This window comes from Sardina pilchardus, chromosome 7 (genome assembly GCF_963854185.1).
Source record: "Sardina pilchardus chromosome 7, fSarPil1.1, whole genome shotgun sequence".
In the NCBI taxonomy this organism is placed as follows: Eukaryota; Metazoa; Chordata; class Actinopteri; order Clupeiformes; family Clupeidae; genus Sardina; species Sardina pilchardus.
In genome coordinates this window covers 22,444,540-22,472,287 of record NC_085000.1, presented here as the reverse complement: position 1 = coordinate 22,472,287, position 27,748 = coordinate 22,444,540, and the positions used below count along the sequence as shown (strand labels likewise).

The 27,748-nt window shown below is 48.3% G+C and overlaps 2 protein-coding genes across 3 annotated transcripts in view; one reads left to right on the top strand and one right to left on the bottom strand.

Annotated features, from left to right (window-relative positions):
- Positions 1–551: 551 nt before the first annotated feature.
- Positions 552–9,851, bottom strand: ankrd33aa (ankyrin repeat domain 33Aa). Of its 2 annotated transcripts, none has more exons than XM_062540060.1 (5): positions 9,714–9,851; positions 4,070–4,423; positions 3,797–3,926; positions 3,560–3,700; positions 552–2,546 (listed from the first exon to the last, which is right to left on the bottom strand). In XM_062540060.1, exons 2-5 carry the CDS (start codon positions 4,340–4,342, stop codon positions 1,726–1,728), a joined length of 1,365 nt encoding a protein of 454 aa, XP_062396044.1. In that variant the 5' UTR covers positions 4,343–4,423; positions 9,714–9,851; the 3' UTR covers positions 552–1,725. The 2 variants fall into 2 exon arrangements, with proteins under 2 accessions (XP_062396044.1, XP_062396043.1); XM_062540059.1 differs by lacking the exon at positions 9,714–9,851 and adding an exon at positions 7,159–7,321.
- Positions 9,852–11,832: 1,981 nt separating this feature from the next.
- The window catches only part of LOC134088085 (putative lysozyme-like protein), a 22,531-nt gene continuing 6,615 nt past the window's right edge, over positions 11,833–27,748 (top strand). The window contains exons 1-2 of the mRNA XM_062542015.1: positions 11,833–12,212; positions 14,718–14,877. Of these exons, the coding sequence (XP_062397999.1) occupies positions 11,964–12,212; positions 14,718–14,877 (409 nt within the window). The 5' untranslated portion in view covers positions 11,833–11,963. The remainder of the gene's footprint in view (positions 12,213–14,717; positions 14,878–27,748) is intronic.

The following is a 27,748-nucleotide window of genomic DNA, read 5'->3' as shown; positions in this document are numbered from 1 at the left end:
GCATAGTCCTAATACCGGTAGTCCACTTTGCTGATTTACTGGATGCCATAATGTATAGCATCCAAATGGCCAGCAGTGGCACTGACTGCTATTGTGGCTTTATTAGTTCAGTTCAGCATAAGCTCTGTTTCATAGTATGTGTTCTCAGTGAATGTGACATTTCATTCGGATAGCTTTGAAATATAATATGGGAAGAGAGACCAAAACATTTCAATTTTGAAAAGCTACGTGAGGCCCGTTGGTTGGTATTGTTGTTTATCTGTTTTCACATCAAGAATGGCCAGCTTAGGTTGCATGTGTTACATAACATTGCCACGGTGAGTGGATTACTAGACCAAGACCACGACAGCCAAGTTAAACCCTTTCTGCTCCTGTAATAGCAGGACTTAGCCAACCGCCAGTTTCACGTACACTCTTGTGGTATCATGAAATATTGTCCTGTCTTGTCAGAGAAAACAGGAAAATTCGTTCCACTGGTGCACCGTTTTTCACAGTCTTAAACAATACAGTACAACACTGCATCCTTATTGTCTACAAGACCTACTTATTTTATTTAACCCAATGTACTTCAGATTTTAAATTCAAGTACAAGATGCTACTCTGTAACTGCAGACTAAAAATATAATTAATATACTGTACAGAGGTAAATACAATCTTCACAGTTTGGCTCAAGTATCATCTCAGATGAACTAATATTTGTTCTTGCAATTCTGGGCATAGTGCAGCACTTTGAAGAGGCATAGTTGAAAGTCATTGCATAAAGGGTTTACATACATACTGTACATACAAGTACCTATGCACTGTGAAACAACTATGGAAGTTTGACTTAGTCTGGTGTGGTACGTCATTACTGTCCCTTGTGTAGTATACGAAGATGGTGACATTCCTTCGATTGAAATGAAAGCATTCATCTAAAAAGTCCCATACGGTTGAAACGTAAACCACAGATGGGCGTTGGAGAGAAAAATCCACAGGTCAAACAAACAACAAACAAATAAACAAACAAAAGTCTCTTCAGAAGTCCACAGACACGGAAATTACAACTGTAACGTGTGTCACATCATTCCACTCAAATAAACGTGCTACACAGCCAAGAGTGATTAGTAGAGACCATATGGTAGCCACTGTTAATCCACAATCAACAGTTGGCAAAAAGCCCTTTCAAGAGCCTCCTCTTGCTAGCTTTGGTGAACAGAGTGGAGCAGAGTTGGTATGGGAATCCTGATACTTTCTTCTCCTAAAATATATGTAGAAACTTATATGACTAGTAAGTTGTCTTTGGCTCAAAAGGGAGCAAGGAGCTTCATTTCAACTTCATAGTTACATACAGTACATCACATCATCTATCTGCATATGGTCCACACAGGCCCGTGTAAGAAGAATTTACAAAATTCTTTGGAGATGGGCTCCTCCTCAGTTTCAGATCAGTGGACAATGGACATTATTTACCAAATGTTACTGATGCTCTCAGAAACCGCACAGGAAGACTAAGTGTCCCAAAGTCAGCATCAGTGCACTTGAAAGTCAATATCCTCGTAAAAGTGGACATGTAAGTGCAGGGCTGTAAGCATGGCTGCCAGAGACCAATCAAGTGTCAATCAAGTGTCAATCAAGCCTGATGCCAAGCCTGTGTGCTGGTGTAAAGGTGTCGATTCAAATGCCCGTGGGGACTCACTTGAGTACCCACTCAAGACAACGGCTGAAGGCTCTGACCAACGACAACGTTTACTTTTTCTTTTCTTTCGTCTTCGCCTTATCCTTTTCCGCCTTCTCCTTCTCCAGTCTCTTCTTCTCCTTCTTCCTCTCCTCCTTGGCCTCTTTGTACTTCCAGATGGGCGGCTCCAGGTGGCCGGGGTTCTTGGACTTCCTCCTCTTCTTCTCCTTCTTGGGCGTGGGCTCGCCCGACTTGGTGACCTTGATCTGGGGGATGCAGCCGGCCGGGAACACGCTGTTCCGGCGCGCCATGCTCCGCGGCAGGAACTTGTTGACGCCGTTGGAGATGATGCTGCCGCGGCGGTCGGCGTCCGAGCAGCAGGACGCCAGCGAGACGGACGAGGTGGAGACCATGGACGGCGAGGCCGAGGACACGGAGCCGTTGCTGTGGCGCACTCGGCCCTCCACCAGCTCGCGGCCTGGGTGCTTCTCCACCAGCTCGGGCACGGCGAAGCGCCGCCTGCCGATCTGGGGCGGGCTGGTGGGGCAGAGCGGCCTGCAGCCGGTGGCCACCAGGGGGCTGTGGACGCTGGTGGTGATGCGCACCATGTGGTCCAACACGCCATTGTCCTGAGGGTCCTGGGGGAAGCTGAAGGAGAAGGTGGACTTGAGCCGGTGGACCACCTTCTGGCCGGCGCTCTTGGTGGCCATGGCCTTGGCCACCAGGTCCTTGAGGTCCGGCCACTCGGGGATGTAGCTCTCGCAGAACTGCTCGGCGCAGGGCCTGGCGTTCAGCCGACGGATGCGGTTCAGGGTCTCGAAGCGGCCGGTTTTAAGGGCCCAGTCTCGGGCGTCGTTCCCTCGCCGCACGTCCACCGCATTGATGTCTGCGCCTGAGAAGAGACAGGACAAAGGGATGTCAACACAAGGGACAAGGGATGTCAACAGGGTCTTGTTTTTTTGAGGAAAACAAGAATAAAGTAGCCGTAGCAGTGGAAAAATGGAAGTTCAACTATATTACAGCTCCACCAAGTGGCCATTACAGGAACAGAGTTTGTATGTGATCACTAATATTTAATCTCTCAGCGTAAGAAATAATCCATCACATTGATTTGCCTAATGGCTAATTTTCTCCTAAATAGCTTGTATCAAGTCGACTCCCTGTTAAAATGAATGTCAGTCTGTCGGGTTGATCCCCCTTTTGGCATTGCACTTGCTCCTACTGTATTGTTTAATTAAGAACATATGCAATCAAGTGTGAGTATCGCCGCGCGGAGGACAGAAAAAGACAAGTGTTACTTAATTTATGACTTGTGCTAATTTGATTGCGCTAGTAATAGGTGTGACTGGAATATCCAAAGCATGCCTAAATAAGTCCTGGTAAATCTACACATGCCTAATCCAACGCTAGCCAAGAGCAGTGACAGATAATCTGGAGGAGATCAGGACAAGCCAAGCCACTGTCCTCAGGTCTGGACCTGCGTGTGCGTCATCATCTCACCGTGCCACTCTATATTGGCCCCCCCGGGACATAAAATGGCAACTTTATGAAGAATTCTCAGAAATGTAAGACAAGCCCCATATCCTCTGCAAGCCATTTTAAATGAGATCCTGGGGGGCAGGCTCGACAGAAAAAGGGAAAGAGATTTCGAACTCTGTATTTTCTCCAACGTTTGGACATAAAGCAAATACAGAGTCCCAATGGAACATACTGTAAATCTTATATACATATAGTGCATATGTATGGATCTATTATGGGTCCTGTATGCATTTCTACATGGAGCTTTTATGGATCTATTTTCGATTATCTATGATCTTGATGAGCAAAGAGCTACCGCACAAATGGCAGGTACAGTAGGAGTCCAGGAGCAAATGTGTGGGTGCACTTAGGAACAGCCCCCCTTACCTGCCATCAGCAGGGCAGCTACACAGTCATTGTTGCCCTGCATGGCAGCCTTAATGAGAGCCGTGAAGCCACGAATGTCCGTCACCTCCAGGTCCACTCCAGAGTAGTAGTTCAGGATGTAGTTCTGGATGGTCACAAAGCCTGGGGACAGACCAACAGTCACATGCCAAGGTTGAGTGTGTGTAAGGGCAAGAGGGTAAGAACTCGGGCTAATGCCATGCTACTGTAGGTGCCAACCTGCTTGTGCCGCGATCATGAGAGCCGTGTTGCCATCGTTGTCCTGGTGGTTGATGTCAACGAAGGGGCATGTGTGGAGTCCAGTCACAATGTCCACAAAGCCTTTAGAGACAGCCAGCATCAGGCCATTCTAAAATATAGAGAGATAAAGAGAGAGAGAGGGAGAGAGAGAGAGAGAGAGAGAGAGAAAGATACATATGAGTCCTACATTGCATTAGATTCTGTTGGTATGGAGTGTTATGGTTATTGGCACCTGAGTTCTATAATATTTACCCTGCCGTTGATGTCCAGCTCCATGACCTCCTCGCGCGTGACTCCCCTCTCGAGTATCCTGCGCAAGGACGCAGCTGCGTTCCTGGAGGCGGCCTGGTACAGGGTGTTGATGGGGCCTCCATTCTGCTCCTCGCGCTCGTAGTCGGGCAAGATGGAGTCCTCGGATAGGACGCTCCCCGAGTCCCCGCTGTCCCCAGACAAGGACACCTCGGACGTCTCCGGGTCGGGGCCGGAGCCCAGGTGGGGATCCTCCTTCGCCGCCGCCGCCGCCATCGGGCCCCCTGGAGCCAGCTCTCACGCCCACACGAGTCTCCGGGTCTCACACTGCATCGGGACTGCTATCTGCTCACGGGCCTGTGTGTGTGTGTGTGTGTGTGTGTGTGTGTGTGTGTTTGTGTGTGTGTGTGTGTGTGTGTGTGTGTGTGTGTGTGTGTGTGTGTGTGTGTGTGTGTGTGTGTGTGTGTGTGTGTGTATGTGTGAGTGTGTGGGTGTATAGGTGTGTGTGTGTGTGTGTGTGTGTGTGTGTGTGTGTGTGTGTGTGTGTGTGTGTGTATGTATGTGTGTGTGGTGGGACAGAGAAGAGTAGAATTATGAGTTAACACACCAGGCGAGTGTGGGTGTGTGTGTGGGTGGGGGGACAGAGAGGAGTTGTATTATGAGTTAACACACCATGCGAGTGTGTGTGTGGGTGTGTGTGTGTGTGTGTGTGTGTGTGGGTGGGTGGGTGTGTTGGGGACAGAGAGGAGTTGTATGATGAGTTAACACACCATGCGAGTGTGTGTGTGGGTGTGTGTGTGTGTGTGTGTGTGTGTGGGTGGGTGTGTTGGGACAGAGAGGAGTTGTATTATGAGTTAACACACCAGGCGGATTAAGATGAGCATGCTGACACTGTCTCCGTGTCCTGAGCTCAGAGCAGAGGTGGTGACCTCAGTGAGACTCTTAGGCAAGAGTGAATCTGGCCTGGCCTGAAATAGACGAGGATCTACGTCCTGAGATCGCTCTGCCCTGACGATACCAGTGACTGACAGGAGGTAATCTTTGAGTCTCTGCAATAATCTGTAGGAGCCTTATGTGCAACGTGCTGACTGAGACCATTTGATAACTGGCTCAAAGCCAGGAAAACTACTCTAGACTTACAAAAGGTGACAGATAACGCAATTACAAATTGTCAACAAATTTCCTACAGTGGCACTAATGTCAGCCCTTATTTAAATTCTAGGCAAAGTGCAAAGTCAGTCTATATGCAAAGTTCTCAAGCTTAAACTAAGCCATCACATGGCGTGTGAGAGTTTTGAGCTACCCACCAATGTTTGTGCTTAGGATTTTACTCATGGAATTAAATTCGCTAATAGATTTTGCATAGTTATCAGTCAAATCAGCTTGAGTTAGGCGTTAGACTTTAAACTTTGCACTTTGCCCTGCACTGACATTAGGGCCCCACATGTGAGATGTGGATGTACTGGACAGCTTCCGACATCAGGTGTGCTGCTATAACATTACTGTTCAATTATTTTAATGTGAAAGTTACTTAAGTTTGTCTTCATGATAGTATTTTGCCAAGTCTTCATAAATGTTAGAAAAGTGTCTTAACCTCTTCATAAATTCAATTAGTCAATTAAATAAATAAATAAATTCATAAATTCATAAAGTCAATTCATTCTTTAAAGAAAAAGTCTGTAATATGTAAGTTCCAACCTCATCTGTCGTTTTGAGAACATATCAAGGTGTTATGAGGCTCATGTTAGCATGTCTTAGCGTGTCTAATAGCATTTTTAAGAAAGAATGTAGAAGCTGCAGCTTGTTCCTTTCTTCCCAGTGACTAGTGGCAGTGATCCAGTTGGTAAACAGTTTAAGAGCTCTCCATTATAGATAATGGCTTAGACATTGTTGAACATCTGTCAGACTCAGAGTCCTGTCTGGCTTTCCATTGACTGAAGTGGACCTCTGTAATTTCCCAGTTACAGTAAAGGCCCAGTAGACAAGCACAAAGATCCTCAAGTGTGCTAAACCACAGTTGGAAAAAAGAAAAACATGACATGCATAAAACATGCCATTGTAATACACTCAAACAACTCTGACATGCCAATTCTCATGCTGGATGGGAAGTGAGCAAAATGTTGTGCAATCCACAGGTCAAACCACATGACAAGCTTAAGCTGGGACAGAGAGAGAAAAGCTATTTCCTTCTAGTTATGGTATGGCTATATTTAGCAACATTTTGTTGGTAACATATTGTACTAATCTGTCTTTAGCATACTGACAGAGGCACTTCTTAGTGTGTGTGAGTATGTGTGTGTGTGTGTGTGTGTGTGTGTGTGTGTGTGTGTGTGTGTGTGTGTGTGTGTGTGTGTGTGTGTGTGTGTGTGTGTGTGTGTGCTCATGCATGTCTTTGCGTGAATGTGAGAAAGACAGGGGGTGGGGATGGGAAAACATTCTCTTTCGCAGAAACATAAACAGCCTTTCCGCTGAGAGCCAAATTTCGGCCCACAAATTGCTATGACTATGCTCTCCGAGCAATCGCCACCCATATGCCTTTCAAACAACACAGTCCACATGGCCAAGCCATCTCTACTCCCTCAGCTGAAACATGACAATGTGTTGCGCAATCTCTACATCGTCATGCGGCCACAGACCTGAAATCAAATTATGGATGCCCCCCTCTTGTTTCAATGCAGTGTTCCAAAAAGTCTGGGGAGTTCAAGGTTCAAAGCAATCTCTGCTACAATAATTTCCTGCATATAAGCCGCATTGTGTATAAGCCGCAGGACAGTGTTTTATGCAAGTTAAAAGAAACAAAACCATATTAACACCATATTAACTGCCCCCTTGTATTAACCTCATAGCTGAAGACATTTTGCAAAATCAATGTATAAACCGCGGCTAAAAGTCGGGAAATTACGGTAGAGAAACTTCACCATTTGCTCAATACACATGGCTAACCATCCTCAGTATGCCCAACAATAAGCGCTTTGATGAGGTATAAGGAACAACAATGAACGCAGCCACCACAAACACACAGCCATTGACCCCCGCTGCCCTTTAAAGCTATTCACGTCCCCAGCCACAGCAATGCCTGTCTTGGGCCTCACCATAAAAAAAGTGCGATGGTATCCGGCTGTGGGAACGCTCTCCAAAATCTCCACGTTGTGCCTCCTCTAGCTCAGCATCTCTCGCCGCCACAGCCGCTTGACCGTCCTGCTCGCCTCGTGCTGCATTGGAACCGACTAGCTAAAGTCCTTGTAGTGGAGCCCTACTCCAGCCTGACCCCCTGCTGCTCCTCCCTCTCCCTCTCCTCCTCCTCCTCCTCCTCCTCCTCCTCCTCCTCCCAAGCTCCACGCCTGGCCACTTAGGCTGTGGAAGAATCCTCCCAAATCTTTTCATAGACGCTCTTTTAAATCAGGCAACATGCTCCCTCTCATCCCGATTACAGGAGATTTGGGGATTAGCCGGGCAGAAACGACAGCAGGCTCTCAGGCTGCTTCTTGCTCTCCCGTCTCTCTCTCTCTCTCTCTCTCTCTCTCTCTCTCTCTCTCTCTTGCCTCACATCACTCTTGTTGTCCTCAACTTTTTCGGTCGCCGTGTCGCAAGAATCTTTCCTAATTGTATGCAAGCGGACCTTTAGTCACACTGGATCATTGGGTTGTTTTGGGCTGTTTTACCCCCTGCCTGAGACTGAGTAATCTCCAGATGTCTCACTGCTCCGCATGCTCTCTCTGGAAATCCCCCAACACTGAAGAAGTCTCTGTTTTAATGGGACAGACACAGACAGAGATTCATAAGCACACACACCAAACGCCATTGAGACATCTACACTCATTGGCATGAACACACTCCCCACACATGACAGACGTGACAGCATATAAAGCATAATTTTCCCATTGATTAATCATGAGTCAGTAATTGTTGACATTGATACATTTTGTAGCTTGGTGCCTTAAATTTAGAAGCTGGCATCAATTGCAGCGAATCTGACCTCGTCTTTTCAGAAGCCAACTTGTTCAGCACAGAGGCATCCATTTAATCACAGGTGCACTCAGTGTCCATGCCTAGGGCGTTCAGAAATAGCTCCTCAGTAGTGTGGGGTGGAGCTCAGCCACTTAAAACAGGCCTTGAGTCTTGAGTAGCCCAGGTAAACAGCTCTACTGGTTGTAACAGTCACATGGACAACATAAGGTGGCGCGTGGTATCAGTCAGCACTTCTTTCCTGACTGAAAAAGATGTGGGCCTTGTGTTTTTTTTTTTTAAAGCATTAGGCTACAACAGCACCTTTGCTGGTGCCCTATACTGTAAGTGATTCACTGAAACAGTCTGTATTTGTTTTATGTAGTTTACAGTATAGCTTTAAATAGTTTTTAGAGCATGTTCATATTCTCCTGTGGATCACTCATCAACCCTACAGCAACAGGTGTTTGTCACAGCCCTAGATTGTCAACAATTGAAGAGCTCTTTTTCAAAACACTATATCCACCATTTTAATACATTTTCATATATCGATTCGTATATGTACATTTGTTTTCTAAGTAATTTCTGTGGAACTGTTGTTGGGTATTTGCCATTTGATTTATCTTTACTCGGTCAAAACAACACAACTGCACTTTTACTGATATTACCCGACATACACAATTAAATAACATGACATTCATATTTTCAAAAGTATATTTATAGCGTTTTGGAAAATAGCTCTTCAGTTTCTTCTTCAAACCTTTTTCTTCTTTCCCTTTTCTTAATTGTAACTATCCAAACTACAGTATATATGGATGATGCATTTCGTGGAACTAATACAGAAATGTGTGAAAAAACTAAACTAATAAAGAGCTGTGTGAAACTCAAAGTAATCTGTGTGAAAATGTAGATTATAACACTTGAGGATTATTCACCGTGCCACTGAGCTGGCTAAACCAGTGCAATAGAAACTGACATGTTTGGAATCACAAGCTGCAGGAGAGTAATCATCTAGTTCCTGTTATCTCATCATCAGCAGCCTCATGGATCTGACTCTCCCCCAAGACAGTCCTGGCCAATCCCATCAAAGTCAGCCACTGTATACTTAGACCATCTATGTCTAGCATGTATACCGATACGGTTACAGTTATGTTAGCAGACACCTTTGTCCAAAGCAACAATTAATTTAGCAGTGAACAAATTCAAAAGTTGATGGTGTTGTTGACGAAAGAGAATAGCAACAATAAACACACAAAGTATAAATATAAGCAAACCTAATGAAAATAAACAATGACTAAATGGGAGAATAGTAAATAAACAATAAAGTCATTCAATCAATTATATAATAACAATAACTATGGACATGTACACCAGCCTGCTTTTAGAAATATCATCTCACATCATAATGCATTCACCATTCGACTATATACTGTATGCAGGCTACCAAAACAGACCTCACAGTCAGTCACAGAGGATACCTACAAATTGTTTTCCTACACCTGTGAGGAATGGTATGGTGTACACTTATATAAGCAGAGATGTGTGTGATGTGAGTGATGCTGAACATTTCCGTAGATTAGATGCTGTGGATTATTGCAAAAAAAAAAAAAACCTCACGAAACACACAACACTGTCATTCACCTTTCAAGCCCTGGCCACTCTGTCTACCACAATCGTGTAAAACTGAAGCCGCGCTGCTGACCTGAATGGAGGTGTGTAAGGAGAAAGGGTTAGGTCCAGATGAGCGCAATCCCTGGGCAGGAAGGGAGCTTATCTCAGCCGTTTTCACAAATGTTCACAGAGTTATTAATACAGTAAAGGAATGTGCCTGGGCCAGGAAGTAACATAGAGGAACAGGAAGAGAGTCAACCCAACACGAAACCGCGAACCCTGTGAGGACGCAACTCAACATGGGATTTGCAAAAGGAGGAAACCGTTGCAGAGAGACAAGAATCGAGCACTAATTGAACCTCAACAGGGGAAGCTAATAGGCACTCAAAAAGAAAGAGGATTAGAACGAAATTAATCGCTTGCGCGTTGAGACTAGATATTGTCTGAACAAGGACCTCTTATCAGACTGAGTTTTTTCAGATTGAGGGGAATTTCTGAAAGTTTGCAGAACTACAGGATATGGACGTAATTTATTAAAGACACCAGTAGGGGGCACCAGCAGACAACACACTGCAGATGCAGGGCAGATCGCAGCTGCCCAGAACGCTGTTGAAGTTGTGGTTTTATGCAGGATGTTGAGGACAGCATCAGGTTGCTGCTTTTCACTGTTTTTTTTTCCGCATAGCAGGGACGTACATATGCCCAGCAGTAGCCGCATCTTATTATTGTTTTAAACGCAAGCCTATATATTTCATCCATATATAGCCTATAATTGATCTGTTGCAGCTCAAGGCTGCTCAAGTAAAGTTTTTTTATTATTATTTTTTTTTTGATGTTGCATTGTATTATATTGTTATCAACAGCTAATGAATCATCTTGGCTCAGCTGTACATTCATCATTCAGGGTACTGGGCAGGGGGTCGTCGGACAGGGCGCCGGTGACTATGTTTAGCCACAATAGCAGCTCCAGAGACGACCCATGTGCTAATATTAGCCGCTTTGGCAGTTCCAGAGCCCATCTCAAACCCGCCTCGCTAAAGCTTAGAGGGGCTTCGCTGGATTATTTTCAGCTCTGCTCTATTTTCCTTTCTTTTTTTCGCCCTCCTTTGGCTTTGCTTCTCTTTCTTCACAGTCATTCCTGGTTCTCATTGCAGCAGCGCTTCAAGAGGGTACATCATCAGCAGAGAATTTACTTGAAAAAAAATTCAACCCAACCAGGTCCAGCCATAGGCTATGTGTTTCGGGCAGATGGTAAAGCTATCACCATACACCCCCCCCACCCCCCCTTCCCGCCACACACACACACACACACACACACACACACACACACACACTGAACGTTGCATTGCACACAAGCGAGAAGACAAACAAATATTCTATCAAGCTATGTAGTCACAGGCACTGCAGTGATCTCTTGCAGGGTTTTAAACAGTTGTCTCTAGGGTGAAAATGACTGGAGTCTGGCCATTGCTACAGTGCTACTGAGTTTACAGTAAGTGTAGACACACTGTATAATGACTAGCAGTGAGCAGATGTGCCCCAGCTCCCCACTGCTGTGCTGACTGCATATGCCTTATTAGGGATTGTCCCGCTATACTTGAACTCACACAAACTACTGTGTCACTGACTGAGGCTGGGAAGCAGATAACAGGGGGGATAATGCCATTGCCAGGGATAGTGGAGGGACGGACAGTGTGAGGAAACGCGAGCAAGAGAGTTGGAGAGAGCGAGCGCAGGGGGAAAATGTGATCTTAAAGTAGTTAAGGAAAGCACGGAAGTGTGGTCTAAGGGAGGGGATGAGGAGGAGTGGAGAGATGGATGGAGAGAGAGGCTGAGAGGGATTTTTCTTCTTTTATTTTTTTTCACAAAGGGGGAGGTAATCACACACAGCCAATGGTGAGTCGGAGAGCATGATTTTGTGGGGAGAGCGAAATGGTCAGTCCTCACACCGATAGTAAGGCAAGCCGCGGCACCAGACGAGAACCGACGCAGACCCATCATCAAAGTCACCAAACCTGTCCAAGTCCAGTCTAGAGAATGAAGCAGACCCCAGCCGCAGACAAAGAGGAAGGGAGTTAAGCCGGCTTCAGTCTTTGTTTACTGAAGGGGCAGACACCACACAGGTGGGCCGGAGGTGACTGTTCTCCCAGGGTAGGGGGCAGGGGCGGGGGGGCGGAGAGGCCTCGGACAGACACACACGGGGGCGGGGGTGAGCTTCTCCACCTGTGACTGACGCGAGGAGAGGAGGAGGTCAGACCACACTCACACTTCTCGGTCCAGCCCAGAGGACAAGCACAACAGAACAGAAAAGCATGTTCTCATTTTCCCTGATCTATTATTGATGCCGACGCGAGATTGCGAGAGCCGGACCAACAGGAGTCGGGCTGCAGCAGCGGCCGCTGAGGGTTCTGGAGAGGCGAGTGGCGGGGCGGAAGGACAAGGGGACGGACAGAGGACGGACAGCGGACCGCCAGCGCAACAGAGCGCCGGCAAAATGAAAGCCCTGCAGAAGAGCCAAGGACGGACAGACCAGATCCTGGGGGCCATGGCCGACATGCTGACCTCTCTGGCTCTGCCAAACCAGCAGTGGGTAAGTAGCGCAACCTGAGAGCTCTCATTCATGGTACAGTACATGTGGCAACTGAGACTGAAGGCTTTGGTTTCATGCATTTGGCTATCATCAAAGCAGGAATCATTGGCAGTGTGCTTCTCTGGGTTGTTTTCGTTCTTTATTTTTTTATTGAACTTACGAAATAGCCAGTGCATTGCGTACTGTTTGCAAATGATGTGGCAGCGGCTCAGGAAAAGTTGTGAGTTTTTGTGTGTGGGAGCTGTCAACCGATATTGATCCCGATCCAGCGAGCGGGCCGGACAGTAAACATCTGCGGAGATCATCTGAGGGTGTGCGGACGGACGGGAACATCTCTTTCCCAGCCGGGATGATGAATGTCCGATGGCCGCCTACCAGGGTCTCAGCTGAGTGACCTCGCAGATCTATCTTCAGAGGTGGAGATAAGTTCAGGCAGCAAGTGAGGGACAGAGCCGAGGGTGTAGTTGCTATTTACAAACACATTCCAGAGATGAGAGGAGATGGCCTGGGTGTATGTGTTTGAGGTGTGTGTGTGTGTGTGTGTGTGTGTGTGGTTGAGATGTTTGTTTGTGTTTGCGTGTGTCTCTATGTGCTGGTATGTGTCTGCGTTTTATGTGTTTGTGTATGCGTGTGTCTGTGTGTGTGTGTGTGTGTGTGTGTGTGTGTGTGTGTGTGTGTGCGTGTATGTGTGTCTATGGGGGAAATATTTGTTTGTGTCTGTTTGTGTGTGTGTAGGTGTGTGTTTGTGTGTGTGTGTGTGTGTGTTTGTGTGTGTGTGTGTGCGTGCAGGTGTGTGTGTGTGTGTGTATGTGTGTGTGTGTGTGTGTGTGTGTGTGTATGTGTGTGTGTGTGTGTGTGTGAGTGTGAGTGTTTCAAGGTGGGGTGTGAGCAAAAGCAAGACAGATAGGGAAGGCACTTCCCAAAATAAGCTAGAGAGAAGTGAAGTGTGTTCCCCAGCTGCTCGGCTACCCAGCTCCGATCAGCTCTAGAAGAACAGGCCATTATGCTCCCTACCGTGTGCCCCGAAACAGGTTTAAGCGCACATAAAACACTCGTCCATCATTGTAATCTGGTCGTAAAGACCTGTTCATCAATCAAGCCTTACTGAGTAAACAGCCTGAGAGAGAGAGATGGAAGGTGAAAAAGACAGAAACACATGGTGGAACGACAGAAGAGACTGAGAGATGGAAAGGGGGAAAGAGTGAGAAGAGGGAGGGAGAGAGGGAGAGAGAGAGAGGGTTTTTTTTCTCGTGCAGGCGGTTTGCTGGTTACTATGACAAATAGTGGCGCTGGTCTCCCCTCAGCGCTCGGCAGGAATCTTGGACGTCTCGTTCGCACAGGAAATGGAGTAGCACTGATTAAGACGTTTCAGCATAAACAAACACACACACACACATTCACACGTTTGTACGCGCGTGCTGCACACTCACAGCGACACATACACAGGCTTGCATACAAGCTAAGTCACACATGCACATACACAGACTCTCTCTCACACACACACACACATTGGCCGCGTTTCCCAGATTTGTTAAGAAGCTCTTAAGTGCTAAGAAATTCTTAGGAGCGTTCTTAGAACGTTCTTAGAGCGCTCCTAAGAAGTTCTTAGCACTTAAGACGGAAACCCGGCCATTGTCTGTCTCACTCACTACCACACAGACACACAGACACACAGACACACAGACACACACACAGACGCACAGACACATACACACACACACACACACACACAGCCAGACATGTCATTTAAGGCCCTTAATGTGAGTGTGCATATTAGTGTGTGTCTCCCACACTGCTTTAACCCTACTTTACAACAGTGAGCCAAAACAAAGTCTGGTTGGGGTGTTGATTTGCACATTTGACTGTATTTCTCATAAATGTTGGTCTGGAGGAGTCAACATGTCACATTCCTTTGACTCAATTCCCAACCTGATCTGATACCTCAATCTTGACTGCTGGCAGTATAATGCAAAAACTTAAAAAAAAAAAAAAAAAAGCTCTAAAAATATGTAATTGCCCATGCTTGCACTAACCTCTGTTGCTGACTGTGGGAAAGTGGTTTCCACTGAAGAATTTGTAAAAATTGTTAATCTGATCATGTATTTCTCCAAAACAGAAGATAATCCATGCAGGTGCCCATTGTGTGTACCTTTCCGGACCTTTCCGGTGAAATGACTGGCAGCACAAAGAATCCCAACAGGAGTCTGTTCATTCCCATTAAACTGAAGGGATGTAGTCTCCACTCTTGACAGCGTGGATTATCCAGCTGCAGAGCCCGGGCCAAAACTGTGATAATCTACTAATACGCCGCCGCTGCACATGATCGCCATTATTGTGACCCAAAAAAATAATAATCTAAGCTCGCAGTACAAAGAGAAAAGTCTAAAACGCTATGGACCTTGTCTTGGAAGGTTCTGGAAAGATTCTCTTCCTTGTTTTTTGTGGTGGCCTTCTGCAGAGGTCAGACGTGTTTACTGGCCTCTTCTTCTCCTCCCGTGTGTGCAGACTGGGGAGAGTGGCGAGGTGGAGCAGGCGGTGGACGAGGAGGCCCGGCCAGCAGCAGCAGCAGCCCAGGGTCCATGGGAGCGGGAGCGGGAGCGCCAGAGCCAGGACTGGGAACAGGGATCCCAGGACAGCATGGAGAAAGGGCAGCGGGAGCGTGAAGGTAAGAGACCAATCCCTTTTTTGGGCACATCGGGAGCTGGTGGTTCTTTCAGTTTTTTTTTTTTTTTTTTTTTTTTTTTTATTCCTGGAGAGACCGGATGAAATGGTTCAATAAAAGTTATTACGGGCCCCAGTGTAGAAAATACAGTCTGGGGTAGCTGGGTAGGAATAGTGTTTATACAGTAACACCCCAAGACATATGGCCAAGCAGTATACAGCACCTGAAATAGCACAGCTATTGTGCACTCATGGACATCTGCACCTACAGTATATGTCTTCACTTCTCCCCTCATATCCTCCAAGTCTGCAGTATACAGTACTGTAGATGCATGGACACAACCCTGGTTGACTTCTGAAGAGCGAAACAAAGGCATGTTATGCCAAACAGATTCATAAACAGCAGTTCAGTGCACATGCATCTTGCATTAAGGCATACGAACAAATGAGCCTCAGACAGAATGTATCCTCTGTGGTTTAGCATGATTTAGATGACTCATCAGCTCATTATAGACTCATCAGCTCAAAGACACTAACAGTGACAGACACTTCAAATGGGCTTTTTTTGCAAACCTTTAATGAGCTCGAGTGATATAAATATTGATGTCCATAAAAAGGACATCAACACAAGTAAACACTTAGCACCGCTACGGGCCCTGAAACAGTAGCCAGCAAAAGCGCCTGGTAATGAAACATTATTAACATCATAAAACCATCAATGTCACTGAAGAGGAAAGCACAGGAAAGTGAGAGGGCTGAAAAATGACAAACAATTCTAATATTAACAACAAATGGAGTGAGTCAGATCCACCCCCCAAACACACACACACACACTGAAGGCTCTCCTTCTGGCTCGTGGTCCCTCTCTCGCCACAAGGACAACCTGCCTCACTTCCTCTCCTGTTTGGCCGACACCCCAAACAAACAGGAGCAGCCCAACAATGCTGACCGTCCGCCAACCATTTGTGAACGTGTTCAGCGCCGGATGTGTGTGTGTGTGTGTGTGTGTGTGTGTGTGTGTGTGTGTGTGTGTGTGCGTGTGTGTGTGAGTGCTGTCCTTGTTTACCTGAGCTTAGTCACGCTAGTCCTACAGATACACTGCTGCTCTTTGTGTGTGTGCTGTGTGTGTGTGTGTGTAGGGGGAGTGTGTAGTGTGTGTGTGTGTGTGTGTGTGTGTGCAGGGTCTCATCTCTCCCCCCCACCCACCCCCCCAACGTGCCGGGGAGACGCTGCCGTCTCCGGTTTCCCTGGCATGGGCGGTGCGGCGGGCCCGTGTCCAGCCGCGGGGCTCTGAGCCTCATTGGGGCTGCGCTCGGCTAGACGCTCTCCTTCCCGCGCTGATGCAGTAGATTATGCAACCCACCTCACTGACCGGGAGCTTGTTCTGCCTTTTTCCAGCCGCGTCAGCATCTTGCCCTCGTTGTAGCCGTGCCGACAGTGGTCCGTTGCCGTAGTGCTTACCGATGGAGGAGGGAGGATGCAGTGGTGTCTTTGGAAACGATACAGTATTTGCCTATCAGATCTGGGCAAGGGACGCTTGGTTAATCAACCACGCCCTGGCCGTCAAGCACCTTGTGATAAGCCTTAATAATAAGGCTTAATGATCAGAGTAGTGCAGGGAGGGAGGCGGGGAGGGTGGGGGGGGGGCTGCTAATGTTCCATGGAGAGAACTGGAGGAGCTTTAGGGTAGAACAGTTTCCAGATGGGGAAATGGATGCTGTAGTCATTTATTTCCCCCTTGCAAGAGAAAAAAAAATCAGGCAAAAACAGGAAAAAAGAAAGTAAACCTATTGGTTGCAGACTGCCTTGTTGTGCTTAGAAAGACTTGCGTGTGTTCACATTTTCCTTGAATGCAATGGAACAAAGGGGGCTTTGTGGACAGAGGTGGGGAGGCAGTTTGTGTGTGTGTGTATGTGTGTGTGTGTGTGTGTGTGTGTGTGTGTGTGTGTGTGTGTGTGTGTGTACAGTATGAATGTGTGTGTTAGTGTTAGTGTTAGTATTTGTGTTTGTGTGTGTGTGTGTGTGTGTGTGTGTGTGTGTGTGTGTGTGTGTGTGTGTGTGTGTGTGTGTGTGTGTATGTGTATGTGTATGTCTATGCATGTGTGTGTGTGTGTGTGTGTTAGTGTTAGTGTGGGCATGTGGCTGAACTCCTAGCCCTCTGTGCAGAACGTGGCATATGTGAGTTGGGTGGAAGCTGTCATGGGTGTTGATCTCAAATGGTACCACTTAGAGACACTGCACTGCCAAAGCTACAGTGCAGCATCCAAGCATTAGCTCAAGCTGGGCTGACGTGCGGCGGCACATGCTTCATTGATGAATTAGCCAACAACACGAAGTGGTCAGGCCTCTCCAGTCAACACACACACACACGCTTACATGTGATACTCGTTTTCGGGGCTGGGCTATTTTTAGCCCGCAGGTTCGGAATTAGGCCTCTTCCCCTTTCACAAGTCCCCTTGCCCTGTCTGACGGTTCATAATCACGATCCACTGGTGTCCAGTTTAACTGAGGGGCTCAGAAGTCTCAAGACTCCCATTTGGTGCAGCATGGGACGCCTGATTCCCCTCATGCTAATGTCATTTGAACATGGCTTCAGCAAGGTTTGGTTGGTGAGGAGGGGAGACTGGAGGGTCTAGTTTCCAACGCCTGGCTGGGCCAGCTATGTGTGGCTGTGGGAGGGGGAGGAATAGGGGGGGGAGAGGAGGAGGAAGAGGAGGAGGAGGAGGCCCACTTGCTTTCATCGTGGGGAGCGGAGCAAGGCACAGGAGAGGAGATCACCCATCTGTTAAAGATTAGAAACAAGATGCCTTCTAGTGGCTTCAGTGGAATCACGGGACGGTGCCAGCGCAGTGCTCACTAAATCACACACAGCCACTGCAGCCAGGAGGTACAAGCAGAGGAACAGAGAGAGAGAGAGAGAGAGCGAGAGAGAGAGAGAGAGAGAGAGAGAGAGAGAGGAGGAGGAGGAGGAGAGGTGGGAGCGAAAGAGAAGGTGGAAAAAAAGAGAAAGATAGAAACTCGTTCTCCCTCTTTTTTTTACTTCAGTTCTCTAGAGACGGGTTGTTTACTGATATCTCACTGAGCCTGTTTGCTTTCTTCCTGTATGAGGTGGTCAGATTTCCCAGTTCCCCTTTTTCTTTTCCTCAAACTCACCCCCACTGCCCACACAACTATGTGTGTGTGTGTGTGTGTGTGTGTGTGTGTGTGTGTGTGTACCTCTTTCATAATCATGCAAGACAAGTATGACTACATGTGATGGCTGCCTCATTGTCCTAATCTCTTACTCACCCCTCTCTATACCTCTCTCCCTTTCTCTCTATCCCTCTCTCTTTTTCTCTCTATCTCACTGTCTCCCACTGGCCAGCATTGTCTGTTGAGACCGAACGCTTAGCAGCACAACAACAGGAAGCAGTGATTGCCTCAGTTGCTGGGGCTGCGTGCGCTAGTACACCTACTGTGTGTCCTAGGAGGCCCGGCCTCCAGCCTCCCGCTACCCCCCGCCACGCAGGAATCCCAGAGCCATGTCGCTGACCCCCTGCAGGGCCAGAAACATGGGGGGGGGGGGGGGGGGAGGCAGAAAGAGAGGAAAGTGCAGGAGGATGATCTCTCTCTCTCCTGCTTTCTCTCTATCTGATTCTTACTGTCTTCCTTTAATGTAAATGAATTCTGGAAATTTAGCGTACATGGCATGACGAACCTGGAAAAAATGTACAAGTAGAGAAACGTACAGATGTACAAGTAGAGAAATGTACAAGTAGAGAAACGAGGGGGGGGGGCGGCAGAAAGAGAGGAAAGAGCAGGAGGATGATCTCTCTCTCTCTCCTGCTTTCTCTCTGATGTCTTACTGTCTTCCTTTAATGTAAATGAATTCTGGAAATTTAGCGTACATGGCATGACGAACCTGGAAAAAATGTACAAGTAGAGATATGATACTGTTATGTAACGACAACATTTGGAGTGTGTTTGGAGTTTGGACCCTATTACTCAGAGGACGATGAGGCTGAGGTTTCATGGATTCCATTCAATATATTATTACTGGATGCGAGCTGGAGCACAGTTCCTGGAAAACACATAGCAGAAACTCAATCAATCAGACTTATGGAAAAAGCAAAAGAAAGATGTCTGAAAAACATCTACAGTACATGTTTATATCTTTCATATCTGCACACTCCTAAAAATACTTGTTGTGCTCTTACGCATGTAATGAAGAAGAGTATTTTGTCCATGTGTCATGCTGCTTTTCTCAGTTCCCAATAGTCACTTGTACAGACAAACAGATGGACCAACAGACACCTCCGCCCTCTGGCTGCATGTGTTACAGACCATTTCACAACACAACACGCACAGGGCTGTAGTGGAGGATAAGCACAAGTAGACAGAGTCATCCACCCCTTAGAGTTTATCCCTCTCGAAAGAGTTTGTTGGCCAATTGCAACTTTTAAACATTCAAAACCACACTGTATTTTCCAAATGTACGATATGTACACTCATCAACACTTTAAGAACTGGTAGTATTATAAACATTGGACAGTAACCTGTACCATCATCAAATGAATGCCTTTTTATACAAATCTGATACCGCATGGCGCATTCCACCTTACCGTGATCACAGAATTCATAATTACCTCTGCCAAGGATGTTATGTTTTCATCAGGGTTTGTTTGTTTGTCTAAGAGCAAAGATAACTCAAACAGTTATTGCTGGATTTCGATGACATTTTCAGGAAAGGTCAGAAATGACCCAAGGAACAAACGGTGTGATAATGATCTGGATCACCATCTGGATCTAAGAGGCGGTTATGTTTTGCGCGCTCGGGGTGCTTTTCTAGTTCAGAATTCATTCACAAGTTTACCCGCCTCTTATTTTACCACTACACCCCTACTTGCGCAACATCAGCACCTTGGAGTCGGCTTTTTGTCATTTTAAGTTAAACAGGGAACAGCCGTTGCGTTCTTTCTTCATGCAGTTGTTCACATTTTGACCCACTTTAGGGGCCTCTCCCCGATCACTCCGAGTGAGAAAACGAGCCGGGGAAATTTGCAGTCAGACCCCCCAGGGGACAAAGGCTAAGCTATCCCTGACCTTAAATGGGCTGAACTCCACACTAGCCTGAGAGAAAGTAGGTCCCTTAGCGTGTGTGTGTCTGTGTGTCTGTATGTGTGTCTGTGTGTGTGTGTGTGTGTGTGTGTGTGTGTGTGTGTGTGTGTGTGTGTGTGTGTGTGTGTTTAATTCTGTGTGTGTGTGTGTGTGTGTGTGTGTGTGCGTGCGTATGCGTGTGTGTGTGTGTGTGTGTGCGTGTGTTTTGACAACTACTCTGATTTGATTTGGATATGCCTCGTGTTTTCTATGCGGATTGTTGAGACTACAGTCAAGATGTCACTAACACTACCTCTGCCGCACAGCCCATTAGCCAGTACGGCGGTTTGAAGGGGGAAATGGGCCGAGCTGAAAGCCGCTGGCTTTAACCCGTGCTCTTAATTTGAGTTAAATAAACATGCGGCCCGATAAAATGGAGATGGAGAGAAAACAAAGTCGGACCGCAGAGACGTTCGGAGTCGGGGGACAGAGTATGACAGAGGGCCTCTTCACAGCCAGACTGGAGTGGACACTCGGATGGACACATGGAGACATCTGATCCGATCCAAAACAAACTCATCGACAGTGACTGTGCGCCACAGAAATTCTACACGGCAGCAGCCACCCGGTCGAGATGTTTTGTGTCTGTTCTGCGAGCTAATCAATGGCTATTAATAATGAATTACTGTAGTTCTGTTTCCTCGTTTAGCACTTCTCAAAGAGAGTAGCGAAGCTGCACAAGGCCCTTTAAATGCTCAGGGAAGATTAGCCGACGAGCTGGCGGGTGAATTGGAGAACCTCTCATTAAAGAGTTCCACCATTCTCCAAACAGTGAGCTCCCAGCAGGCCCGGGGAATGTAAACGTTCGAGACGTACTTAGCGGCGGCAGCACGCAGTGTTCGCTCCGCGTGTGGTCGGTCGCGGGCGCCTTTCGGGCCCCTTCCGGCCCCGTGCCGCAGCGTCAGGCGAGCGAGCCGTTCCTCAGACAACCTGCTCCTTCTGGCACCTCTGCCAGGCACCCGGCGACCCACAAGACTCCCTGGCTGCCCGCCCCTCTCTCTGCCCGCCCCCTGGAGCCTTTGATCCTCCGGGGTCGTCGCGGGACGTGGGAGGAAAACGTTGTCACCCCCCTCTGATGCTCTCCAGGAGTCACGGGTGAGCGAGGCTGGCAAAGGTCATCAGCCCAGCCCAGCCCAGACCAGCCAGGACGGCAGGATTAAAACCTGCCACAGACGAGAGGGGGAGGGGGTTGTGTAGTAGAGAAAGGAGGAAGAGAAGGAAGGAGAAAAAAGAGGGAAAAAAAGGAGGAGGAGGAGTGGAGAGCGCGCGGATAAGGGAAAGCCAAGAGTGTAAGTACTGCTCTATATCATGAGGCATCAAAATTAGATTTTCCAGCCGTTCGGCTTTATAAGGAGATGGCATGCGAGCGCTCGGGCCAGGTCGAGCCCCTGGGTAGAAAGTACGTCGAGTTACGCAACGCTGCCACTTATTCCCCTCCGCCCCGCTGACAGCACCTAAGGCACGTTGAGCCTCCGCAGAGATGGAGGGCCCCCCCCCCACCCCCCCCCCACATGTAGGAGTGCACATGTGTCATGTCAGAGGCCAGCCCACACGCTCTTTATTCAGGCATTCTTTCATATGAGCTGAGGGGGTCAGAGTTGAAAGAAGGCACTTTCTCTCCCTCCCTCCTAGCAGATGGTTGCTGATGGTCTGGCAAGGCGGTGAGCATCCGTCTGGACTGGAGAGCTCCGAGGTGGGTCTTTGGGAGTTACCCACACTTGTAGGTTCCCGTAAGTGCTGCTGTTTTGGACATTCTTTGCAGGCAGGCAGGCGGGCAGGCAGGGCGGGAGCTTTGTGTTTTGACTCGAGAGCTGGATGGAGCAGGCGCGTGCAACAGGCAGGCAGGCAGAGGAGGAGGAGGAGGAGGAGGAGGAGAGGGCCCAGAGAGGGAGGAGGGGAGAGGGGGAGAGCTGTGGAAGGCACGGGCTGGTACCAACAACCAACCTACCCACCACCACCAACACCACCCCCACAACCACCACCACCACCGCCACCCTCAGCCTGCCCTAAACCTCCCAGGCCCTGCTAGCTCAGGTGCCTCCGTGCACTGGCTGCCTCTCTGGCCCGCTGCTACAGACAGGCTCGTAAACAGAGCTGAGCTGAGTGGACAACAGAGCCTAAACTGCAGCCGCAGGCAGACTGCCAACACAGGGCCCCCCCGTCCACCCCCCACACAACCCCTCCACTACCCCACTACTCCCCATCGCCTTAATTGGCATTCAGCGCTCTCTTTTACAGAGGGAGGGAGAGAGAGGGAGAGGGTCGAAGAGAAATGGAGGGGAATATTGTGCTAAGAATAAAAGGCATTTCTGTTTTTTTTTTTTTTTCCTCTTCTTGGAAAAGATTCAGCAGATTGTGGTGGGAGAAAGAGTGGAGGATGGTGGCAACAGAACATGGCTGTAGGCAGAAATAAAAAAAAAATGCTGCATCTTGTGTTTGTGTGAACAGTGTGTTCGATGACTGTACCCCAAGGAGGCTTTTTTCTGTCATCAGTGTGGTTACTTGTGTTCTCTCTTGCCACAATGATGTACCCGCCAATAGATAATCGGATCCATAGCCGCGCAAGCTGCATTCCCCTCTGTGTCTGGTAGCGATAGGAGAGGAAGAGAAGACCGGGACACGCTGTGGTGGGTGCCGCGCACTCTGCCCGATATCATCATCATCATCATCATCATCATCATCCGCTTACCGGCAGAACACAAACTCCACAAAAAAAGTTCTATAAACCACCATAGCAGCAGATGTGAGGTGATCCAGAGGCCTGGCCAGGCTGGCCTTGATGTCCACTTTACTCGCTAACATTTCACAAGCCCTCTCCAGAGAGCCTCCATTAGAGCTCAACCATTAAGAGTCCAACGTGCTGGCCACCCATGCACGCTCGCTCGCTCCTTTTCATAATCACCTGAACCTACTTAAGAAGGGGGCGAGGACCAAAATAGTGTCTGGGCTCACGGACAACCTGTTTGATGTTGGCGGAATAACAAGTATGGAGAGTCATTACAGTGAGTGTGCAAGCTCTTGGAGAACAAAAGCCTTGCTTGATGACTTGAACCTGAGTGGAGTGGAGTTCGGGTCAACTAACCCTCCCACAACCACCGAGCCTCACTTCACCCACTTCAACATGCCAGGCAATGCTGTTTCATTTCCTCTTGGAGTGTGGCTGTAAGGGGAGAGAGTGTGGCAGTTCCCAGATCAGGGCAGAGGAACGCTGTGGCGTGGCTAGCCTTCAGGAATATGCGCAGCCTGAACAGGAGGGAGCAGAGACGGGCTCCTGTCCTCCTCCTCCTCCTCCTCCCCCTCCTCTCCTCTCCTCTCCTCTCCACTCATCCTCCTCTTCCTCCTCCTCCTCCTCTCCTCTCCTCTTCAGACAAACACTGGCATTCATGGGAACGTCTGAGAAGCGGCACTGGAGAGGAACTCGGCACGCACATGCACAGATATTCGGATCCTCGGTCACCGCTGTCGGTTGAGTTTGGACATCTGTGTTTATGCTTTTGTGTGTGTGTGTGTGGGTGGGTGCGTGTGCTTGAACGTGGTGTGAGAGAGGGACACGAGGTGAGAGGGAGAGCAAAAGTGGGAGAGATGGCTGTTGGCGAGTGATTCATCTCGCAAAGCTGCCTTTTTGTGGGTCTTTTTTCCTCCCTCAACGGGCAAACATTTCTTCCCCGCACTCTCCATCATCGCCACGTAAACACGGAGTTTCATATTAAACATAAGCAAAGTGTGGCGCTGCGTTTCCCAGAAGTTCCTTTGAGAAGAACTCCCGCGACGAGGAGGAGGCCTGTATCTCAGTGGGGCATCGAAAAAAAAAGAAACAAAAAGGTCTGTGCGTCGTAAGCACCATATGCAGTCAATTTCACGCCAGCTCACCTTTTAATAAAAAAACGCTATCGCTTAGGCTTATCTGGGCTGTGATTGTGATTAAGCGTCTCTTCCAGCCCCCTGCCCGTGCACAGTCGATTGAGATGCGTAGATTTCCAGCGTCTGTGACGATCCCATTTAGAAGGAGATGGCCGGCCATTAGCCTGTATTGATTGGCTTGTCATTAGCGGGAGATGTGTTTGCTCTTATCGTGCTCTCGCTCGAGCACAGCTGTGGAGAGATAGACAGAAAACCTTGAAGGCACACTGCAGATGGCTGAGCACAAGTGCCCTCTACTGATCACATCTGGTAGTGCAGTCTCTCAAGAAGTTTTATGAATGCTGTGAATGCTGTCTAAATTTTGCTGATAATAACACAAGATGTTGATTGAGAGCTTCTGTTGTATTAGGTTAAACGTTAATTAGAGGTATGTCAACATTAAAACGCCTTGCCTGGTTTTGTGCATTTAAGCAAACATCTTTAATGTTGGAATAAGAAACCAGTCATTCAGGAACAGCATAAAACAGTCAAAGACCGCCTACCTCCTGCCAATGGCTAGACCATTTGTTATGGTGGAAGGCAGAGAGATTGAGGAGAGTAGAAGCGAGGGAAGAGGGGCAATGGATTAACCTGGGAACGAGAGAAAATGATTGACTGAGCGAGCGAGTGAATGAGTGTGTCAGTAAAACGAGAGTGGAGGTGAGGGAGAGAGCAAGAGAGTGAGAGTGAAATGTAGTGACACGGATGAAGGATGAGAAGAGAAGGGGAGAGGGAGGGTAATCCCCCTCTCCTCTCCTCTACTCTCTCTCCCCTCTCTCCTCCTATCCTCCCTTCTCTCCCCTTCTCTCTCCTTTCCTCTCCCCTCCTCTCTCCTCTCTTCTCCTCTACTCCTCTCCCCACCTCTCTCCTCTCTCCTCTCTCCTCTCCTCTCCTCTCCTCTCCTCTCCTCTCCTCTCCTCCACTCTCCTCTCCGCCTCCTCCCTCCATTCTCTCGTGTTTGTGGTGTTGTATGAAGGGGAACTGTGTCTGAGGCAAGCCGGCTTTCGCTGTGCTGTCAGAGCTTTCAGCACTGGGACTCGCCTGGGAGATTATTTTATTTTCCTCCACACACTGTCCTTTAATGCACTGTGGATAAAATCTGCACACACACTCTTCCTATAACCCCTCTCTCTCCCTCCCTCTCTTTCTCTTACCCTCTCTCTCTATCTCTTTCCCTCTCTCTCTTACCCTCTCTATACCCTCTCTCTTTCTGGCTGTAACATCAGCAGCAGAATATGAATTCATTTTCATGCAGCTAAGTGCTGTTTTTTGAAGAGCAATTCTGCCTGCCACAGAGACAGTCTTTTGTCTGTGCTTTTATACTGAGGAACAGCCTGTACCGATATGATTGCGACTGACCTGGTTTAGAACGTGAAGCGAGCGTGCCGCTTAATTCTCCCGCTTGTGTGGAGCCGACGAAGTGAGAGATGTGTGCCCACCCGCAGTGCACATCTACAGGTGTGTGTGTGTGTGTTTGTGTGTGTGTGTGTGTGTGTGTGTGTGTGTGTGTGTGTGTGTGCGCGCGCGCGTACACACAGCATGGTGCTAATACTGCTGGGCTGAGATGGAGCATGAGACTGAATCACGGCAAACGTGCAGGCGTTTGACTTAATTTAGAAAATTAATTACAAAAATATCTTCTGAATGATACATCTCTGGTGATTACGTTTGCGAGTGCATCACCACCAATGCTCACATCCATGAACAGGTTTCTGTACTCCAGAATATTTCTCTGAATTGAATCAAAGCAGTTATTATATTGTGGTACCGTAATTTCCCCACTATTAGCAGCAGCTTATACATTAATTTTGCACAATTTCTTCAGCTATGAGGTTAACACAAGTGGGCTGTTAATATGGTATTAATATGGTTTTGTTTCTTTTAACTTGCATAAAACACTGTCCTGCGGCTTATACCCAATGCAGCTTATACACAAGAAATTACTGCACAGTGAGCGCAGTAAACGTTTCTGCTGTACTCATCATTAAGCATGAAGAGATGTGTGTGTCTCTGGCCTTTTAGGCTGGCATGGCTGCAGCCCTTGAGGAATGCTTTGCTTCTGTAGCCCTTTGATAATGACACACACACACCCTGTGAAGAATGCCGTGTCTTTGGTCAGCAGCGCGCCGCAACCGTTGGAGCGCAGATGCGTAATTGGGCTCCAGGGGGAGATAGATGGCTCGCTCTCGCCGCCTCGTGTCAGCACAATCCCACAATCCCGCAGGTCGACTAATGAGAAGGCCTGCTGGAGGCTGTGGTGCGCCGCCGGTTAAAACCCCCGAAGCGGCCGCTCCACGACCGGCACCGCATTCCCGGCCGGTCTGCCTCCGCGGCTCGCCCAGACGACTCACCTCCGCGTCGGATAACTCCGTCCCCTCTGCCCCCCCCCCCCCCCCACCCCCTCCCCCCACCACATTCTGGGAACTCTGTTGATCCTCCCACCTTCAACCTCCACCGTCTGTCCGAGCCCCCACCTCCACCGCCGGCCCCCCCTGTGCTCGACCCCGTCTGGCAGGATCATTGGGCCAGATGGGCTTCACCTCTACTGTCTCGGCGCGCTCATGCTGTCAGAGTGTTTGTGTTGAGATGTCAGGGCGAATGACTTACGCGACAAAGGATGTCCACATACACACACACACTCATTCAGTCACAGACACACACACACACCACACACGACCCTACAGACTGGAGGCATTGAAACACACGCCCACACACACACACACACACACACATGCATACAGTTCACTTGAGAATATACTGTAGAAACTGTTCACACACATTTAGACACAAACACATGTAGACACATAAACGCACACGGGCAAGCACGAGTGTTCGCTTGCTTGGTCACACACATCACAAATTGTATAAACACTTACAACAATGTGTAACCTGAGTCTGCCGCACCTTAGAAAACAGAGCCCTCTGCCCTGGTCCCCTTGAGGCCACAACAGAGAGAGAGAGAGAGAGAGAGAGAGAGAGGAGAGGGAGAGACCCTGTGAGTTTTTTATCAACCTCTCCATCTGCTACAGAGCTGTCGGCCTGTGGCCCTTATTTACTGACCAGACCTACCTGTGTACAGTCAACACAACCCCCCCCCCACACACACACACACATACACACACATACACCCTCCTCAGCATTACTCAATATGGACTAGCAGGAGAAGATGGGAATCAGGGAGAGAGAGAGAGAGAGAGAGAGAGAGATACATAGATGGCTCAAGCATTACACACCAGTTAAAATTATGTGTCATGAAATACTCAGCCTGCTTGTGTGGTATGTGTCTGTCTCTGCAGGGTATGTGTGTTTGTGTGTGTGTGTGTGTGTGTGTGTTTGTGTGTGTGTGTGTGTGTGTGTGTGTGTGTGTGTGTGTGTGTGTGTGTGTGTGTGTGTGTGTGTGTGTGTGCATTGTATACATGTGTGTGTGAGTGTGCGTTGTATGCATGCGTGTGTGTGTGTGTGTGTGTTGTATGTTTACGTGTGTGTGTGTCTCTGCAGAGTATGTGCGGTGTGTGTGTGTGTGTGTGTGAGAGAGAGTGTGTGTGTGCCTCTTTCTCTGAACTGAGGCACACACACACACACTGGGTGCTGGGCATTGAGGCTATCCAGGGGTGTTGGGTTTCGGACGGGGCGCGCGTCTGTGTCTGTTTTAGGAGTGAGAGAATCGGAGCGCTACAGTAACAAGCTGAGAACCAGCACAGCTGACAAAAGCAAAGCAGAGCAGAGAGAGTTCTTGAAAGCTGAGAGTTCTGAGAGCAAAAGTGGAAGAAAGCAGCTTAAAAGAAATGCTAGATTCAAAGAGAATAGAATGAGAGAGAGAGAGAGAGAGAGAAGAAGGA